Genomic DNA, 22,270 nt, shown 5'->3' on the forward strand with positions numbered 1-22,270 from the left:
TGAAAAAGGTTAAGTACCCAAGCTAAACTACCTCTCAAATTCCCCTTTCCAAGTCACTAATCCTGTGGAGGCAAATCAAACTAGATAAACATCTATTTACTTCACATACAGCTAAACTGCACAACTGATAGTATAAAATCATATAACCACCATATTTTATATCAATGATCTGGGAAAATGAACAAAGTGGCCAGGAATACAACTACCTCAATCTCTTCTGCCAGCCACAAAAGTCTTCTCTTCTTCCCTAACCTTCCTTTCATGCCTTTATAGTAAGGACCATTCTCCACTCTATACCACACATATTTGATGCTGGCAGGAACTGTAGTCCCTATGAGAAAAAGGGACACAGTAGGGCTGGAGAATAGATTGCTGAGGGGGCAGCCCAGTAACAAAAGGCAGGGTTGGAACAGGATAGGAATGGTTGGACAGAGGCCATGGTGGATATCAGAGGGCAAGTGCTCCAGTAGAGGAGGCAGGAGGAAATAAAGACAAACAAAAAAGGGTTCCCACATAAAGAGAAACTCCAGTGGGCTTGCAGGAAAATGGCACACTAAATATTAGCAACAGAACCAGTTCCACCTTCCTCAGGCAGAACCACCTCATTTCTGGTGAACAGCATAAAATGGTAAAAGGGAGTAGGAGTGATCATTTTTAAATTGAATTTTAGTTGGTAAGTGACCTTAAAACAATATAACAGTATATTTTTTGAAAAGTACATAGGCTAGCTACAGGGTACCAAACTTGTCTTAGCTGTTTTTTTAAGCTTACACTTATGTAATGCTCACTATGTATTGTTCTAAGTGTTAACAAATATTAACTTATTTGTATCTTCACAACAATCTGTGAGATGAGTACCATTTTACTATCTCTAATTTTTAAAACAGAGGGGCTGGGTTCAGTGGATCACGCTTGTAATCTCAGCACTTTTGGAGACCATGGCAGGAGGATTGCTTGAGCAAAGGAGTTTGAGATCAGCCTAAGCAACATAGTGAGACCCTGTCTCTACAAAATATCAAAAGATAAGCCAGGCATGGTGGTGTGTGCTTGTAGTTCCAGCTACTTAGGATACTGAGGTAGAAGGATCATCTGAGCCCTGGAAATCAAACTGTGGTGAGCCACGATCACACCCGCAATGAGCCATGATCACACCACTGCACTCCAGCCTGGGTGACAGAGTGAGATTTTGACTCAAAAAACAAAAAGAAAAAAAACTGAGAATAGAGAAATTAAGTTATTTGTCCAAGGTTACATCACTAGTAAGAATTAAAGCTGAGTTCTATACTATGAAATTATTACTTTTAATCTTATGCTCCTATTTCTAGAGTAATATGAATATTAAGAGTGAAGAGGCTGTGAATAATAGTCTACACATTCTCTTACGAATAAAATACATAATGGTCGGTAGTTCATAGCCTTTGGACATTTTGGGCTGCCAAAATACTTTGTGGCATGTTTCTTAGGCTGTCACTTGAACAACAGTACATTTGCTATTGTGTAATGCTTTAAAGTTCTATAAAAGGCACACACTCCAATATAGTCACATTTAATCCTCATAACAATACTACAGAGGAGGAATTATCATTTCACTATTCAATACCTGAAGCAAAATTTTGCACTACATCTTTACTTTCAAAAAGTTCGACTTGTTACATTTTCACACACTCGGGGAGATAATATAAATATATATGAGAAAATCAATTTTCAGAAAGTTTAAATGATTTGTCCCAGGTTACACTGCTGGTAAATTACAGATCTGAGTTTCAAATCCAAGTCATGATTTCAAGTTCAAAATGCAGATGCTGCTTTCTCTAAGTTATTAGCTTTCATAATATTACTGACTATAATCAAATTATGAGAAAGGCCAACCTAGGAAAATGTAGTTCATATTTCAGTTGGTTTTATTTACAACCAACACTAAATAATTTTCATATCTGATCATGGTCTTCTAAGACCATAACACTGAAATAATTCTTACTTATTATCCAAGATAATGAACACATAAAATAGCATTGTGATCATGATAAATCCTTCTAGACAGAATATAAAATTTTTGAAATACTCCACATATTGAAGGAAATTAAAAATTTTCTCCAGAAAATATTTCAAATGGAAAATTAATTCAATTCCATTCAGAAAAGATTTACAGGTTCATGTACTGTGCAGGGTCCTGTGCTAGGCATTGTGGTCACAGGAGCAGAAAGCACATGAATTTATTCAGGTGCTAATAACTCAGTGCAGCAACAGAGATACCAGAGTAGGTTTAATATAAGGCTCATAAGGTACCCAAAGTCATATGGGTTGGAGACAGAAGAAACTAATTCCAGTAAATAAGAGCTGGAAATCAAAATTACTAACTTACATGTCTCATGTTACAATAATTTCTGCCTACCTTGCCCATCCATCCCTGCTTATTTTTATCCTTTCTACATGTTAACAACATCAGCAAGGCAACCTGCTGCACTTAGACACATTTCATGGATCACCTACCAGCAACTCAACAGCCCTTTTAAACAAAAAAGTGAAAAACTAGTCACTTCATATTAAATAGCATATAGTGTTGGAACCAATTATTTTATTGTAATGATATTTGGCTTATAATGGAATTTTGGACATTGTGGAACTTATTTATGACAAAAACCCACAAATTTTATCTTATATTTTTCTAATGTGTGATAACGTGTGAAATAGTCACTGACATGTATTGCATGTTCATTGAGACATGTTGTGCTATAGTAATTTGTTTGACATCTTCCACCTGGTGTTTTTCTATTTGAGCAGACAATACATTCTTGTTTTATTCTTCTCACGTTAATAATATGTATTTATCACATAGTCTGTTATTCGAAGACAATGTGGAAGGATGCACTTGTGATTTCTGAGAACCATTTCTTGATTGATCAGAAGTTTGACAAATCAAATTTGACATAGGATTTTCATTTTTCTTTTTTTTTTTTAATGCTCGGTACAGTACATAGGGCTTAGTAACACATATTTCTGGTCTACAAAAGAGTAATTTCCTCCACTACTTCAAAGATCTTCACACAAACACACAAAAAAAGCATGTAGAAGCATATTGATCTACATGATCTGCACACTGCTCATATTTGCAATATATTTTAGAATCATTTTGACTTTTTGACTGATATAATAGTTCTATCACATAATATCCTTGTGGTAGATTTTATTCCTGCATGATTCCAATTGCTGAGAATTTTAAGACCCTCTTTTCCTTCCATGCAAGAAGCATAAGATTATTTTTCCTAAATGCTAGTTTTTTGTTGTTAAAAACTTGGCTTTTTGATTTGTGTTGGTATTCCCTTTCAGTTGACTTTGATTATACCAGTAAGAAGACATTTCATCTTTAGTAGCTCTTTTGCTAGGACAATACTAATGCAGGATCTGTCAGTAAGCATGTGGTATCCTGTTGCATTGGGAACTTTTTACAACAACTTTTTATATCAACGAAATGGAATTCTGATGTTTACTGGAAAATCAGGTAAAATGATGTTTTAGAATGTTATACTGCCATAGTAGGGAAGTAATGAAAAAAGATATCCTGCTTTTGAATCAGTTAGTGCACAAAAGCGTATACTCCATTTGCTAGGCTTATTGGATTGTACCTTATAAATGAAATTCACCTTTTAAATTGAACAATGGATTTGTCAACACAAACTGCCTCATCTGGTGTAAAATATTACAAAAATTTTGAATTGATATATGACAAATAATTACCGGTCTTTTGAATACGAGTTCTGATCATCCCTCACTCATTGCAGGTGTCATTACATGAAGTATCCAGATTTTCACAAATCTTTCTCTACTGAATATATCCCAAGAGTATTGAACCATCTAAAGTAGCTGACCAGGACTCTTGCAAATTTGGCTCTTGAATTATTCCCATATTTGGGATGACTGTAATAAAAGCTAAAAATTCCCGTCAGTCAATATCATGCCCCTTAACCAAAATGATTTCTGTAACAGCTGCCTTTTCCTTATTTTTTTATTCTTTTATTACTCTATCCACTAACTCATCTGTAAAATGGAGAGGAAAGTAGTCAATCAGTTCTCTTATATTATTTGTTATTTGTGGTTCTGCTGTTTGAGTATGTACAGTAAAATTTACTCTCACTAAAGTATCGTCTCTTTCTGTAACATCTTCCCATTTCTTCACGTGATGGTATGTTGTTTTCTTCAAAAGTAATAACACTTTCATTGCCATTACTTTCTGTTACATTTGCCTATTTTCTCCTTGGTGGGATGACATCACTATTGCCACTATCGTTTTCTTCCACATCAATATTTATTTTTTCTAACTTATCTGTATAAAAGTCTAAAGCTGGTTGGGTTCAACGTCTCAGCCTGTTATCCCAGCATTTTGGGAGGCCGAGAAGAGTGGATTGCCTGAGCCCATAGGTTCCAGACCAGCCCAGGCAACTTGGCAAGATCTCATCTCTACAATAAATCCCCCCCCCCAAAAAAAATTAGCCGGGTGCAGTAGCACATGCCTGTAGTTCTGGCTACTTGGAAAGCTAAGGCGGAAGGATCACCATAGTCCAACAGGTCGACACTGGGGTGGCCTTGAGTGTGCCACTGCACTCCAGCCTGGGCAATGGAGTAAGACTCCAACTCAAAAAAATTAAAATTAAATTAAATTAAATTTAAATTTTAAAAAAGTCCAAACCTAACTCATCTTCATTGCTACTTTTATAATAACTCTCACTTTTGCCTTTTCATTTTACCATTGTTTTACAAACTAAGTAAATGGATAAAAAACTTCTAATTATAAATTACAAAATTCACAAAATGAAATTGATCAAAAGAATATTATTTTTCCAATTTTACTTTTCTGACTTAGTGCAGGTAGATTTATTTGATCTGTGCTATTCAATACTTCAATATGATCTGCCTTCAGCTTCGAAAGTCTCTTTCTTTTAAGGCTACAGTAACTTGCTTATCTATCTTTTCAAGTTATGCCATATGATAGAAAGGGTATACCCATAGCTGCCTTTCTTATACAAATATTCTTTATTGCTATCTTCTGTTAAAAAGAAATGTCAGAACCACTGTGAAAGCATTTCACATTCTCTTTCTATGGTAACACTAGCTGATTTTTTTTACATGTATCTCAGTATATATTCCAACTCTTTATTTGCTTTTTCGTACAATTTGAATGAAAAAATTCAAGGAAACGTACATTTTTGAAAATTTTGCACTGGCATAAGTTTGTCCTGTACAACCACCAGCAATATCTTTACATTCCCCGAGAGAAGATATCTGAGTAGTTTGCTAGATTTATGATGTCCCCTCCTGGGGACAAAGGGCTATAATAATTTAATACAGGGGCCATCTTTTTGATCCTTCAGGAAGATGTATAAATTGAGCACTACTACTTTTAAAAATAAGTAAAACTTTTATAAATGGGTAAGGGAGATGGAAGAACTACTAGGCTGAAGAAAATCTAACAAATTATTTAGAGAAGGAGACAGTATATAGTTGGAAGACTACTATTTTGGAGGCATAGTAAGGGAAACTGTGATAAAGCATTAATCTGGAAAAGTGGGTAATGTCAAATGTGAAGACTTTCATTGCAAACCTGGAAAATGAAGACTTAATTTTAAGTACTATGAGAAATAAAGGCTTGAATAAAACCAACAAAAAAAAACCATGCTTATAAAAGAAGATCTCAAAGAAAAAATACAACAGTCTTTCAGTAGCAGACCAATTCAGAATCAGTAACAACAACAATGAAAAGTTTTACCATATTTGCAAAATTTCTGCATGTTCTTCTATACAATAGTTAATGTATATCTTGACAAGCAGTAGCAGTTTGGAGCAGTTGGAATACGTTCAGTTTCTATTAAAATTCATTTTTAAGAATTTAAACTGTACAGATATGAAAAATATTTTGACTGTGTTAGCAGAATCATTAAAAAATTTAATTAAGAAATCATCCAATACTTCAGCATTCTTTTATAGGCTGTAGCTACTTATAGTCTGTCAAATGTAAAAAGATAAAACAAAGAAAAAAGAAAAAATTCAGTGCAATAACACAAAATTATTTTCAAAGTATGAATTTAAAGAAGCAATAATGGAAACTGGTGTTTTTAGATAATGTGCCATCTTTTTTAAGGTAAATAGTTGGGTTTCACTTTTTTCCTACCCTAGTAGAGTAGGTCTTCCACTATCTGGCACCAAACCATCTTTCTATCTTTATTTTCTAAAGTTAACCCATACTTTTCTGTTTTCAGAAGTGCTTTGTTGCATTCTTACTGCATGACTTTTTACTGTTTTCACACATACAAATTCCAGCCATATAGTGAGGTCAAATTCAGGTCTCAGCTCCTTAAATAAGTCTTCTTTGACCAACACAGATAATAAGAATCAACTATGTTCTGAATTCCTGTAAGTAGATATTGCTTAAATAGATTCTTGGGAACATGGGTAGTTTCATATTCTTTTGTATAGTCCCCATAGCACTAGGTACCTAGTAAAAACATTTAAAAGTAAAATACACTCCAGTGCGGAGATATACATTTAAAAAGGAGAGAGAGAGAAGTAAAATATAAACTAAAGGAAAAGGAAATAAAATACAAATAGAAAATGTAATCTCACTTATCTTCTTATGATGTTAAACAAATATTCAAATAAGACAAAAACTCAACTTACCCCATTTAGGCTGCCCAAATCTTTCACCAAATGTTCATCCATAGAGGCATCATAATTGATTACAGCATGTTGCTTATCCACACTACGAGACTGAAGGAATTTTTTAAGTTAATAAATACAAGACAATACTAGAAAAAAATAGCAATCAGATTTTTGGCTAGATAACTAATATTAATAGAATAGTAGACAAATACAGGGAAATATGGATTAAATGAGATTTAGATTCAGATTGTACAACATAAATTTAGCATCAGTCCCCAAAGGGGAAAGAAGCCAAACTTTTAAGATATTATTTTCTACTAAATTCACACTTTGTATTTCTGAGAGAATTTGTCAGCTGGCCTTGTTAAATGTTATCAACTTTTAATTTCTATCATTTAAAGCTGTTATACAGAAATCATGTGAATTATAGTTGTGTAATATTTTAGGCATCTTCTGGCAAAAAAAAATTATCTTGCAGGATTTTTTTCTTTCAATACCAAAACAGTAACATAAACTATACAGGGAGTTCAAAGATTTAAAGAAAAAGGGAAACAAGTGACATATTTCTGAACAAAATTATTTTCACTTAAAATATGAGTTCTAAAACTGGAATTTATGGAACAGCACTAAGAGGTAAAGGAAATGAGAGTCAAAACAGGGAATTTCAGTGGCAAACTGTGGTTTTTGAAATGGCTTTTAAGTATCTTTTAAGTTTGTCTGTCTGTCTCTCTCTCTCTCTCTCTCTATCTCCACCCAGAACTTAGTAATCAGTTTGCAGATATTAGCACCTGAAAGATGAAATATAAACTTGTTTTTGAAAACTGCTTAAAGTCTCTTGTAACGTATACCTTCTCTCTCTCTCCCTCTCTCCCCCTCCCTACCCCCCATGGCCTAGGCAGTTGTTTACAGGTGGAAGCATCTGAAACATGAACTATAATATAAACCTGTAGAAATTGTTAGTGAAAACAAATGTCGCTGTGATAACAGAAAGAAGCAGTATAAGAACCAGTGAATCTGAACCTGATAACCATTCATTATAAGATTACCATGTGAACCCTGGCATAAAAGCAAAGGGGGTGAGTATAAAAAATAGAGAACTGATGTAACTTCCAGTTTCTGGTCCAACTTTTAACAACTATTTTACCAGAGCTTAATCAATATAGAAGAATGGAAATACCCAACTCCAGCCCTCTCTAGCCTTCCTGTCTCACTTAAGGAAGGGAAAAGGAAAAATAAAAAACCTGAAAAGTACTTGTGAAGGTAACAGTTTCATTAAAAGATGAAAATGAATGCTTCCTCTATCCTCAAACCTTACCAACACATCAACAGAAATTTGTATACACATATACAAAAATAACAAGAAAAGGAAGAAACTGCAAAGCTCAGACTCTATGTAAGAAGTCTTCTCTAGGAAAACTCACAGATAGGTGAGAAAAAAACAAGAACACTAAAGCAAATGTTAGCCTCTAACACTTCAGCTACATCAAACAGTAAGCACAGACTAACTCTCAGCCAGATAAACAAAATGGGGAGGTGAGCAATTGATTACTTCAGATGTAAACCTAGTTGAGAGGATAACCTTAACAAACAAAAATTACTACATTTTATAAATAAAAATCTATTCAATTAGCTTAAGACTCCATATTGAAAAAGTTTCAAATACCAAACTCTATAGTAAATTAACTGTTCATAGGAAGAAATAGTATGTTATTTAAAACTATCTGCCAAAAAAAATCTAAACATTCATCATACATGCTTGTTCTTCTTCAAAGTTTTAAAGGTTGTTTTTTGATTTTGGTTTGTTTTTCTCTAAAATCTCTCTAGGACAAATAGCTAATCTCAGATTTTTTTTTTTTTTTTGAGTTGGAGTCTCACTCTGTCGCCCAGACTGGAGTGCAGTGGCCGCTCCCGGCCACCGCAAGCTCGACCTGCTGGGCTCTGGCGATCCTTCCGCCTCAGCCTTCCAAGTAGCCGGAATTACAGGCGCGTGCTACCACGCCCAGCTAATTTTTTGATTTATTGTAGAGATGAGGTCTCGCTGCCCAGGCGGGTCTCGAACCCGGAGCTCAGGCAATCCACTCACCTCAGCCTCCCAAAGGCACGGGATTACAGGTTGAGCCACAGAGCCCGGCTGGTTAATCTCAGATTTAAGAGGAATTCTACAAATAGTATTACTGCCACTTCTCTACAGCTTACCTGAAAAATTATCTATTATGGCATATTACCAATCACTGTAAAATGTTTCTATTTACTGCTACTAATTGTACAACATTTGCACTAAGTCTACAAATTGTGTAAGCTTCATTTTGGTATTTATTGTTCTTTTAAATTTTTTCTCTATTTAAACTAATGAAGTACTAAATTAAGGTGATAAGAAGCAATGAAGCACTACCAGGCAAAACAATTTCACCTTATTGTGGATTCATCAATTTATCTAGTCGAAAGAAACAAATCTCTGGAAGCTGTAAGAGAAGTGAGATTTCAAGTACATGTAGGCTGTTAATAAATACTGAAAGGAACATCATAAATAATCTCTTTCTGAGGAATAGCGTACAGAGAAAGAACAGAAGTCCTTAGCAACATATTGACATTCAAGGAAGAAAAATATAAACTAGGGTTGAGAAATGGAAAAGTTACTGTTAGATATGGGTATACAGGCATCAAGTGGTTGCTTGGGAAGCTAAGGAATTGTGACTTTCAAAGAGGAGTGGTCAATATGTATCAGAGACATTAAGATAAAATGGTTTGAGGAGGAAGTAACTTAGGAGCGGCTACTTCACTAAATTCAAAACTTATTTGAAACCTGGAATATCCTTAATAGGCAATGTAACCTGCCCTTCAACGACTTATGTTGACAGATAAGTACATGAGCACCTATAGCAAAAGACAGAGCATGCTTAAGACACAAGAGAACAACAACAGCCCATTGAGTTGAGATATAATTCCAACTTTGGAGACTGGGGAGTAAGAAGCAGGCATGTTATATGGGATCAGAAAAAACATCTTGCTTGTTTGTTCAATAAAGAGAATAACAACTTTTCAAGAAGAATAGTTTTATGAACTCAAGGCAAAGAATATCATCAGTTTGGAACTCACAGAACAAGATAATCCCATTTGTGTAACTCTTTAAAAAATAACAACTAATGACAAAAATACAAATTCCTAACACATTTTTAGTTATCAAAATGTATCCAAGGTATCAGTGTGTTTCAGTTCCCACCACAGGAACTAACCAGAAAAACAAGATTATACAACATAATACATCTAGTGCTTGACTCAAGAAAAACTAGAGGGAATAGGAAGAATATGTTATTGTTTTCTAACTATAAGCATTAAACCATTAACATTTCCAGAGAATCAAATTCACACTTCTTTTAGATTAAACTGAGTCAAAAGAAGGTGCATGACAACTTAATGTTGACAACCCATTTGAAGAGTTCAATGAAAAATTGCTAATAATCTCTTTGAAACATATAATTTAAATCCTGACAAAGAATGCTAACTTTATCAAGTCTCTAATGCTAATAGGAAAACCTCAGCTGATCCTGGCTAAAGCCACAAAGATAGTCTGTTTTGACCAGGCCCCTTATTCCTGTCACCTTAAAACTTCTGATAAGAATATGAGAATCCCCATTTACTATTCCTTTATGGACCTTTGAAATATTTTCCCTACACGAATCCATGCCTCCTCCTTCTCGATTTTTACTTCATATAAGGACCCTCTTCCCAAAATTAAGCACTACACTCTTAAGACTCCACCTTACTTGAAACTCTTTGTTCTCAGGTTCTTCATAGAGCTTACTTTCTTCCTTTACCTGAAATCTTGTTTTCCCCTAAGAAAACACTAATTCCACTTAAAACAGCAACCTTTTAAAGAGGATGCTGCCCTTTCTTAAAACCAACATCCTGTTGAATTCAAAAATAGAGTCTGAATTCTTTCACAGTTTACTATTGTGGCTTCTAGACTAATACTTCCTTGGTTTAATGAAAAATCCTTTATTTTTCTTAAGTTCTTATTATTCACTTATATATGTATATGTCCATGTGTACACGCGAGAGAGGGGGGAGAGAGAGGACTCCTCCCTCAGATGTGGCAGTCACTTGTGTCAACTCTAAATTTTAACTGAAGATTTTGGGTTCTGATTCAGACTTCCTTTTTCATTAAAACTCATTTCACCATGACTGATTATGAACGTCCATCTGGATGACCCATATAAAAATCCAGTATTCTCGGCTCCCACAACCAAACTTCTTACTATATCTTGGCATATATCATTCTCACTGCTGGAGCTTACCTGGTGAAACTGATTCTACCTTTACAATCTAAACTGTAGTAGTCTCTTTGATTACATTCTCCCTCCTTCATGTTCTCTCAATTATTTACAATAATTTACTAGTATGCTATTTCAGTTACTTGATGGCAGAAAGACATCTAATATTCAGACTTTTCCTTTTCTCCTAAGCAACCACACCCTTACAGGAATGTGGAGATGAGAAATCTGGAAAGACTTCATAGAAGAGATGACTTGAGCAGAATAATCTTAAAAGATGAGCTTCTGGAAGGCTGGAGTTTGGTTGAGGACATGGTGTTGAAGACAGCATGACAGTCAATGTCTGTTTGGGTAATTAAAATAGCCCCCTATAGTTTAAATACAGGCCATGAAGGCAAACATTTTGAGAGCTAGGACTGGGGGGTTAGAAGATTTCGGCTTTACTTTCCTCTCTCTCTAACCTAGATCCTGCTGGCTTCAATTATCCCCTTTAGGCTCATAGCTGCCAAATCTTTACCTTTTCTCTTCACCATCATATATGTATTTCAAGCTTTCTGTTCAATACTTCAATCTGGATACACCTTAGGAACTTCAAATTCATCAACTTATTCCCCAAAAATATACCTTCTGAACCTCTATTTCACCTATTTCCATGCCAGAAACTCTATGACTTAGATTATTTTTCTCTCCTCACTCATATACAACTAGAAAGCACATCCTAACTCTCTCCTGTCTTCTTTTATTCATTTCAAATGATACACTCTTCTTTAGAACTCTACAAAATCTTCCTAGATTATTATAATCTCCTAACTCCTTATACTGATTCCAGTATCCAGTTCCTAGGTAATAGATTAAAGAACAGGTGCTGGAGTCACAATTAGTCCAGACATTTGTCAGCTGTGTGACTTTAGTAAATTACTAATCTTTGTTTAATCATCGATTAAAAAAAAAATTCCTATTTCACAGATTTTTTGAGAGAATTAAATGACACAATACATGGGTAGCACTTGGCAAGACAATACAATATACTTAAAAACTTTTGATTTCTCTTACTAAAGAAGGTAAAATATATAAAGTCTTTAATACACACATAACGCCCTCCAAGATCTTCTAGTCCTCAAGTCTTAGCTCTCAAAATGTTTACCTTTACATCCTATATATAAACTATAAGGGACTATTTTATTTATTTATTTGACAGGCATGCACTACCATGCCCGGCTAATTTTTTGATTTATTGTGGAAATGAGTTCTCACCAAATTGCCCAGGCTGATCTTGAACCTGTGGACTCAGGCAAGCCTCTCACCTCGGCCTCCCACTGTGCTGGGATTATAGGTGTGAGTCACCACGCCTGGCCTAAGGGACTTTTTAAATTACCTAAACATACATTGAAGGCCACGATATCTTCAACACCATGTCCTCAACCACACTCTAACCTCCCAGAAACTTATCTTTTAAGATTATTCTACTCTAGTCATCTCTATGAAGCCTTTCCAGATTTCTCATCGCCACATTCCCCTGTAGGTAGAATTAACCAATCTCTTTGTGCACCCAGTACACCCCACACAAACTCCCATCACTACTTTGTGTCGTGCTACTTATACTTACATGTTTACATATATGTTTACTTCTACTAGACTCTAAGCTCTTAAGGATACAAAGACCCTATCTGTATATGTGTTGATCCTCAGCACCCAGCATAGTGCCTAGCACATAGCAAATGTTTAGTAAGGGTTTGTTGGAAAGGAAATAACATACGCTTCTTGATCAATCCATTTCATGAAGAATGGAGTTAGAGAAGTTTTCTAAGATAATAAAATAGAATAATGAAATTACAAAATTCAGACCAAATTTTAAGAAACCAAAAAACTGTGTAACTTAAAACAACAGAACCAAAACAAACAAAATCTGGCTCTGATACTAGATAATTATAAATCCAGAAAATTGTGGAAGTTTCAAAACAATCTGAAGCATCAATTCAAACCACCAAATGACCAGTACACAAATCTAATTATAGATCTTACTACAGAGAACACACTGGGTTGAAGGTAGTACTAAAAGCAGTGCACTGCTATTAGATAAAGAGCAGAAGTATCTTTGGGGGTGGAGCCCAAGGAAGAGGTCAAAACTGTTTTTTTCTTGCCCGATCATGCAGTTTCCTCAACAACTTTATATTCTATTTTATAATAAAGTAAAATTTGTTCTTTATGTCTGGTTTATTTCAATTAGGATAATGTTTTTAAGATTCATTCACATTGGAATGTATCATAACTTCATTCCTTTTTCTGGATGAAGAATATACCCTTTTATGTATATACCACATTGTATTGTTTCTGCTTTTGATGGATAATTTGCTCTTATATTTAGGTCACTGATCCATTTTGAGTAAATTTTTGTATACGGTATAAGGTAGCGGTCCATCTTCATTTTATTGCATATGGAAATCCAGTTGTCCAGACCTATCTGTTGAAGAGACTATTTCTATTCTGTTGGACTTGGCACCATTGTCAAAAAACAACTGCAACTGTAATAGTTTCCTAGGGCTGCCACAACAAAGTAATACAATTGGGTGGCTTAAAACAATAGAAGTATATTCTCTCCACACCTCATCATAATGAACATTTGTATACCTATCCCTGAATTGTACCCCACATCTTAAAAAAGAGAAAGAGAGAGAGAAAAAAAGTATATTCTCTCACAGCTCTAGAAGACAGAAGTTCACAATCAAGGTGTTGGCAGGACCATATTCAAAACCTCCAGGCAAAGGTCCTTCCTTGCTTCTTGTAGCTTCTGGTAGCCCCAAGTGTTCCCTGGCTTATAACAGCATAACTCTAAATCTATGCCTCTATCTTCACATGGTCAACTTCCCTTTGTGTTTTTTCCCCCTTTTATTAAAAGGGTATAAGTCATACTGGATTAGGGCTCACTCTAATAACCTCCTCTAAATTTGATTATAAACCTAAAGACCTCATTTCCAAATAAGGTCACATTCGTAGGCATGAAAGGTTAGGACACTCATATATCTTCTGAAGGATACACTTCAATTCACAGCAATCATAGGTGGATGGGTTTATTTCTACAGTCTCAATTCTATTCCATTGGTCTATATGTCAACCATCATGCTAGTACCACTACCTTTCTAATGCATTTTGAAATTGGGAAGTGAAAGTTCTCCAATTTTGTTTTTCTTTTTAAAGATTTTTTAAGATTGCTTGCAATTTTTTAATACTGCCAAACTTAGCCAAACTCTATTATTTTTGCAAACTTAAGCTCTACAGAACACATTTTACAGCTTCTTTACAAGTCTAACAACTTTTTAAAAAACTAACCAGACACTGTAAATTTTGGGTGTGGATATTTTCATATTCCTGTAAGTATACTTGAGCATTGTTCTGGGACACAGTTAAGTTATAGCTTTAAGGCCAGGCACAGTGGCTCATTTCTATAATGCCAGCACTTTGGGAGGCCAACACAGGAGGACTACTAGAGGCCAGGAGTTTGAGACCAGCCTGGGCAACATAGCAAGAGCAAGATCTTGTCTCTACAAAACATAAATACATCAGCTGGGAATGGTATTATTGCATGTCTACAATCCCAGCTATTTGGGAAGCTGAGGCAGAAAGATCACTTGGGCTGAGGAGTTTGAGGTATGGTGAGCCATGATAGTGCCTCTGCACTTCAGTCTACATATATATAATACGCACCATGTATATAAAAATCTTGTCTCTCAAACATGTATATTATATTTGTATGATAATAGATATATAATATACATAAGCCCTTTCTCTAAAATGTGTATAATAGATGATGATATATGGTATATAAGTGTACATATATATAATTTTTTATATATACATATATTTTAGAAACAAGGTATACACAAATACACATGGTTTGAGCCTTCTGACTTTTTACATTACATAAGACTTATACAGAAACAGAACTCAGTCTAGAGTTAATTATTACCATTATTAAGGGATTAGAGACCAAGGCCCTGTGAATCATGAGGTTTTCCAGTCTGGACATTGTGAACAGGCACTATTTCTGACCCTATATTAGCACTGGGCACTGTTACCTGTAATTGTCGGGATTATTTTTTTCCCTGCCCTTGTGTAAGTAGCTTCTTTTTTTTTTTTAACATTTAATTGTTTTATATTAAAGATGGGGTACAATTCAGGATTAGGTATACAAATGTTCATTATGCAGGTACCCTTGTTGATGAGGTGTGCCCCCCCTTCCCCAGGCAGACTCCCACTACTACCAATAACGCTTCCCCACCCCCCTCCCAGTAGTTTCCCACTACAGTCAATCCTTTTCTTATAGTATTACAATAACTGTTCAAGGTCCACTTATGAGTGAGAACATGGGATACTTAGTTCTTTCTTTCTGTGAAAGATCACCCAATATTATAGACTCAAAGTCCATCCAGGTTGCTGCAAAGTTCATGATTTTATACTTCTTTAGGGCTGCATAATAGTCTATCATGTATATGTACATTTTTAAAAATCCAGTCCTCTTTTGAAGGGTAGCATGGTTGGTTCCATATTCTTGCTACTGTGAACAATGGTGTGATAAACATACGTGTGCAGGTATCTTCTTTATAAAGTGAGGTGAGTTTTTCCAGGTATATTCCCAGTAGGGGGATTGTGGGGTTGTATGGAAGGTCGATTTTTAGAACTTTTAAGAATCACTGCACTGTTTTCCAGAGGCTATACTAGTTTACACTCCCACCAAAGGTGTAGAAATGTTCCCTTTTCAACGCAACCTCTCCAGCATCTGTTGTTATTTTGAGTTATTGATGATAGTCATCCTGAATGGAGTTGGGTGGATCTCAGTGTAGTTTTAATTTGCATTTCCTTGATAACTAGTGAGACTGAACATTTTTTCATGTATGTCTGCTTGTATATCTTCTTTTGAAAAGTGTCTGTTCATATAGTTTTCCCACCTTGTAATGGGCCTGTTTTTGTCTTTTGGCATGTTTGAGTTCATTGTAGATCCTAGATGTTAGGCCTTTGTCAGACATGCAGTTGGCAAATATTTTTTCCCAGTCTGTGGGCTGCCTCCCCACTCTCTTAATGGTTTCTTTGGCTTTGCAGAAGTTTGTCAGTTTTATGAGGTCCCACTTGTCTATCTTATATGTCTTATGGTATGGGCACTTTGGGTTTTGATCAGGAATTGGTTGCCAGCTCAAATTTCAATAAGGGTGTCTCCAGCATTTTCTAAGGTTCTTATGGTTTGAGCTTTTCCATTTAGGTCCTTGGTCCATTTAAAGTTGATTTTGTGTATGGTGATAGGTAGGAATCTTGTTTTAATCTTCTGAATGTGGTCAGCTAGTTTTCCCATATCACTTACTGAATAGGTTCTCATCTCCCCAGTCATTGGTGATGGAGGCTTTGTTGAAGATGAGTTGGTTAAGAAATTGAGGTTTTGCTTCTGGAATCTCTATCCTGTTCCATTGGTCTATATACCTGTTCTTGTACCAATATCAGGCTATCTTGATTATTGTAGCTTTGTAATAGAGTTTAAAGACAGGGAGTGTGATACCTCATGCTTTGTTTTGTTGCTGTTGTTTTGGTTTTTTGCTAAAGATTGTTTTGGCGATTTGTGGTTGTTTGTTTATGTTTCCATATGGATTTCTGTATTGCCATTTCCAGTTCTGAGAAAAATGCTGCTGGTAAGTTAATGGGTAGTGCATTAAATCTGAAGATTGCTTTGTGTAGGATGATCTTAACAATGTTGATTCTTCCAATCCATGAGAATGAAATACTCTTCCATTTGTTTGTATCATCTTTGATTTCTTTGAGCAGTGTTCTGTAGTTTTCATTGTAAAGGTCTTTCACGTCTCTGGTTAAGAAGATGCCAAGGCATTTGATCTTTTTTCTGGCTACTGTGAATGAGATTGGGCTTTTCATGTGGGTTTCTGTTTGCTTACTGTTGGTGTATAGGAATGAGACTGTCTTTTGCATATTGATTTTAAACCCTGAGACTTTGTCAAAGTCCTTTATCATTGCAGGGGCATTTCTGACTGATTCTCTTGGGTTTTCAAAGTATAGAATCATGTCGTCTGCAAAGAAGGATAACTTGACATCTTCTTTCCCTATTTGGATACCCCTGATCTCCTTCTCTTGTCTGATTGCTCAAGCTAGGCTGTCCAAAATTATGTTGAAAAGGAGAGGTGAGAGTGGGCATCCTTGTCTTATTCCAGTTTTCAGGGAAAGTAGTTCCAACTTCTGTCTGTTTAGCAATATGCTGGCTGTGGGTTTCTCGTAGATGGCTCTTACTATTTTGAGGTATGCTCCAACTATGCCTAAATGTTCGAGGATTTTTATCAAGAAAGAGTGATGGATTCTGTCAAAAGGTTTTTCCGTGTCTAATGATATCGTGGTTTTTGTTTTTACATCTGCTGATGTATTATTATTGTTATTATTATTATTTTTAGAAAGCAGGATTTATTGAGAGGACAGAAAAGCTCCCACAGTGGGAGGGGATCCAAAGGGGTTGCCTGCTGATGCATTTAATTACGTTTATGGTCTTACGAATGTTGAACCAGTCCTAGATTCAGGGGATGAAGTCCACTTGGTCGTGGTGGATGATTTTTGAAATATGTTGCTGAATCTGATTTGCAAGGATCTTGTTGAGAATTTTAGCATCTATGTTCATCAAGGATAATGGCCTGTAGTTCTCTTTCTTTGTTGGATCTTTACCTGGTTTGGTTATCAATGTGACGTTAGCTTCATAAAATGATTGGGGGAGAGTTCCACCTTTCTCAATTGCCTAGAATACTTTCCGTAGGATTAATAATAGTTTCTCCTTGTATCTTTTGTAGAATTCTGCTGGAAAGTCATCTGGTCCATGGATTTGTTTTGTAGGTAGTCTTCTTATGATATAGTTAAGATGCTGGATTGCTTTGTTTTTTTTTTGAGTTGGAGCCTCACTTTGTCGCCCAGACTGGAGTGCAGTGGCTGCTCCCGGCCACCGCAGTTTTGACCTGCTGGGCTCCTGAAATCCTTCTGCCTCAGCCTTCCAAGTAGTTGAAACTATAGGCACAAGCTACCACGTCCGGCTAATTTTTTGATTTATTGTAGAGGTGAGGTCTCGCCAAGTTGCCCAGGTGGGTCACGAACCCGCAGGCTCAGGCAATCCACTCACCTCAGCCTCCCAAAGCGTGGGATTACAGACTGAGCCACTGAGCCCGGCTGATGCTGGATTGTTATTGGTCTGTTTAGGGTCTCAATTTCTTCTTGTTTCAACTTGGGGAGGTTGTGTGATGTCAGAAAGTCCTCCAATTCCTTCAGGTTTTCAAGATTGTTTCCATAAATCTGTACAAAGTAGTCTCTGATAAGCTTTTGTATTTCTTCAGGGTAGGTTGTGATTTTATCTTTTACATTTATGATTATGTTTATTTGGGCTTTTTCTCTCTTTTTTTGGTAAGTCTAGCTAGGGGACCGCCAGTCTTGTTTATCCATTCAAAGAACCAGCCTTTTGTTTCATTGACTTTTTTTGTATTATCTTTTCGTCTTCTATGTCTCGAATTTGGGCTTTTATTTTGGTGACCTGGATTCTTCTGCTGAAGTTAGGGTTTTGGTGGTCTTGCTTTCCCAGCTCCCTTACGTGACTTGTTAGGCTGTTAACTTGTGATCTTTCCAATTTCTTCATGTGTATTTGTAGTGATATGAATTCTCCTCTCAGTACTGATTTTATGGCATTCCAGAGGATTTGTTTAGATGTTTCTTCATTTTCATTTGTTTGCAGGTCTCTTTTAATCTCTGTTTTGATTTCCATGTTGACCTAGGAGTTGCTTAGCATCATGCTGTTTAGTGTCCATGTCTTTGTGGGTTTGGTGGACCTTTGTTGGTGTCGATATTTATTTTTATTCCACTGTGATCTGAGAAGGTACATGGAGGAATTTCAATCTTAAGAAATTTGTTTAAGTTTGATTGATGGCCAAGGATGTGGTCAACCTTAGAGTATGTTTCATGTGATGATGCATAGAATGTATATTCCATGGTCGCTGGGTGGAGTGTTCTGTAGGTATCAATTAAGTTCATTTGGTCAAGTGTCATATGGAGGTTCTGGATCTCCTTGTTGATTTTTTGTCTTGATGATCTGTCTAGGGTTGTGAGTAGGGTATTTAAGTACCCAGCTATGATAGTGTTAGAATCAATATCTTTTTTAAGTTTCCCTAGAAGCTGCTTTATGAAAGTTGGTGCTCCTATGTTGGGTGCATTTATGTTTAGAATGGATATTTCTTGTTGATGGACTGAACCTTTTAGCATTACGTAATGACCTTCCATATCTTTTTAAAATCTTGATAACTTATAAGGTATTTTGTCTGATATTAAGATTGCGACTCCTGCTTTCTTTTGTGTTCCGTTCACCTGAAATTTTGTTTCCCATCCTCTTACTTTGAGTCTGTTCTTTCTGGTGAGATGAATCTCTTGGAGACAATATATTGTTGCCTCATAATATTTTATCCATTTTGCCAGCCTATGTCTTTTCAGTGGTGCATTTAGAACATTCACATTCAGGCTAATTATTGAGATGTGAGAGTTTATCCCTGTCATGAGGTTCTTATAGAGTTTATTGTTGTTGCTGTTTTTTTTTTTTGTCTTTCTTTTGATTTTGAGGTTGATTCATGTGTTTTCAATCTTTTTCCTGCATTCTTGTGAAAGGATACTAGGATCTGCAGGTAGATTCTGAATCCTTTTTTTTTCCCTTTCTTTTGTGTTTAATATTTTCTTACGTGTTCCTTATAGAGCTGGTCTGGAGGCAGCATAAGCTCTTAGGGATTCAATGTCTGAGAAAGATTTTAATTCTCCATCACTGATGAAGCTTAGCTTAGCTGGATAGGTAATTCTTGGTTGAAACTGTTTATGTCTGAGAAACTTTGAAGACTGGGTTCCAAGCTCTCGTAGCCTGAATTGTTTTTGTAGATAAATCTTCTGCTATTCGAATTGGTCTTCCCTAGTAGGTAGTCTGACTTTTTTCTCTTGCTGCCTTAGGATTTTTTCTTTTATATCTACTTTGTGTAAGTGAATTACTATGTGTCTAGGAGTTGGCCTTCTCAAGGTAAGCAAAACAAGGTAAGGAAAAGGAAAAGAATGGAAAAGGAAGGTGGGCGGGGGGTTCTCTGAATCTCTTGTGCTTGAATGGCTGCATCATTGATGAGATAAGGAAAGTTTTTTTGGATAATTTCATGGAATGTTGTTCCAGGGTGGTCTTGTCTCTCTTTCTTCTTCAGGAAGTCCAATCACTCTTAGGTTCAGTCTCTTGAAGGTTTTGTTCTGTCTTTTTAAGCTTCTTTTCTATGCTTTTGACTATTTGGTTAGTTCCATATTTTGGTCCTCAAGCTCTGAGATTCTTTTTTCTGCTTGGTTAATTCTACTTTTCATGCTTATCAGTTTGTTATTTATCTCATTCACTGTATTCTTTACTGTTGTTATCTCAGTTATCAACCCCCTCATTCTTTCCTCTTGTCTCTCCTTGATTCTATTTATTCTCTCTATTAATGTCTTGATATTTGGGTTTGTGGCTTGAGACCAGTCATTCTGGGGGCTCTTCATTGTTTGCATTCTGAAGTCTGTATTCTCAATGTCTGACCTCCAAAGTATCTGTACGAGACTCATATTCTTCTTTTGGTTTTTCTTCATTTGTGTAGATTCCCCTCCTTTTTTTAACCTCTTTTTTAATTCTGTTTTTGGGGGGTGGGGGGTAGCTTTTACTTCTGTTTGCTCAATCTCCTATTCTTCCTTATTGAATCCTCTGGCTTTGTTCAATTCTGAAGCTGGACTGTTGGTTGGGGCTGTAATTTTGGCAGTTTTGAGATTTAATTGAGGGGGTAGCTGTGATTCAGAATCTATCTGCAGGTCCTAGTATCCGCTGACAGGTGTGTGAGCCTCCTGGAAGTCACTTCCCACTGCCTTACAATCTGTCCATGCAGTGGGGGTTTAGGTTTGCTCCCTGAAAGCAAAACAAGGTAAGGAAAAGGAAAAGAATGGAAAAGGAAGGTGGGCGGGCGGATGGAAGGTGGAGAGAAAAAAGAGTAAGAGGGAAAACAGACAGATGTACCAACCAGCTTACTGCCTGTCAAGTCTGTCACTCAGATCTGAAGTGTCTATAACTGATCCAGCGTCTGGAGCATCTGTCTCTCGAAGTGTGATGAGAGAACTTTTAGGCCCAAGTTGAAGACTGGGTGGAGCTGAGCAGCACAATGCAGGTCTCTGCCTGGTCCTGGGACAGAGAAAATGGCCCCAGTTGTTCTTTCCTCACGGGTGGTTGCTCCTCTCTCCAGCTCTCCCCAATCTTCTCTTCCCTGTGATTGGACCTGGGGGTTCCAACCACTTTGCTGTTGCAGGTGATGGTGTGGGCTGGGTGGCAGGTGATGAGAATCAACTGTATTCGGCAGGCTTTTCTCAGGGGAGTCCCAAGAACAGCAGATCATCCTGCACGCCAGTGGTTCCAATCTCAGGATGGTGCGGGGCTGCAGTCACCTCCAGAGGAGAGCCCTGGGTCCATGAACCTGAGGTTCCCCTCAGACGGACTTTCACTCACTCACAGGCTGTAAGTAGTTTCTTCACTTACAAGTACTGATCCACTACTCAGCTAAATGTTTGAAAGGGACCTTCTGCAGATTTTTCCTCTGTGCAGCTGCTTCCTCACCAGTACCTGCCCTATAAACTGGAACCCACCTTGGTCTCCTTGGACTCTTGGTTCCATCTCGTCACTTCAGAAGTTGACAGACAACTTACATTTATTCCACATAGTCCAGGACACAGTCACACTCAGTTTTCTTAGGGTACTGTTCTGCCAGTGACATAACTGCCACTTGGAAAGCACCATTTTACTATCTAAATGAACTCCTACCATCTGAACCTAAGATATGGTCAAATTCTAACATGCTTACTCACACCCAAACAGAATCATTACAACCTTTTTCTCAGTTGCCACCCTCACCGCACTGTCACTGAGGAAACCAGAAAATCTATGTATCATTCCATTTCTCTCATTGGTTTGAGGTGTTGTTGCATACGCAACTTACTGATATACAGCAGCGGTTTTACTTTTATTGTCTCTAAAAAATAAGTTCTTTAATTTTAAAGCAAAAAGGCACACAAACATATGCAAATTTGATTTTTCTTGGGAAATTGCAGGATTTCTCAGTCTAGGCACTATTGACATTTGGGGCCAGACAATTCTTTGTTGTGTATGTCAGGAAGATGGGGAGGGGAAGAATGCTGTCCAATGAAGGATATTTAGAAGCATCCCTAGCCTCTACCTAGTAGATGTCAGTTGCAACTACTTCAACCCTCCACCATTTGTCTGGAGACAATCAAAATGTCTCCAGATATTG

General features: G+C 36.6%; 1 protein-coding gene across 6 annotated transcripts in view; it reads right to left on the reverse strand.

Annotated features, from left to right (window-relative positions):
- CEP170 (centrosomal protein 170) overlaps window positions 1-22,270 on the reverse strand; it is a 127,367-nt gene that overhangs the window by 101,046 nt on the left and 4,051 nt on the right. For all 6 annotated transcript variants that reach the window (XM_008068996.1, XM_008068995.1, XM_008068994.1 and 3 more), the window contains exon 2: window positions 6,670-6,759. In XM_008068996.1, coding sequence (XP_008067187.1) covers window positions 6,670-6,759 — 90 coding nt within the window. The remainder of the gene's footprint in view (window positions 1-6,669; window positions 6,760-22,270) is intronic.

This window comes from Carlito syrichta, unplaced genomic scaffold, assembly GCF_000164805.1.
Source record: "Carlito syrichta isolate Samal-C Ts95f unplaced genomic scaffold, Tarsius_syrichta-2.0.1 Scaffold311719, whole genome shotgun sequence".
NCBI classification, from domain to species: Eukaryota; Metazoa; Chordata; class Mammalia; order Primates; family Tarsiidae; genus Carlito; species Carlito syrichta.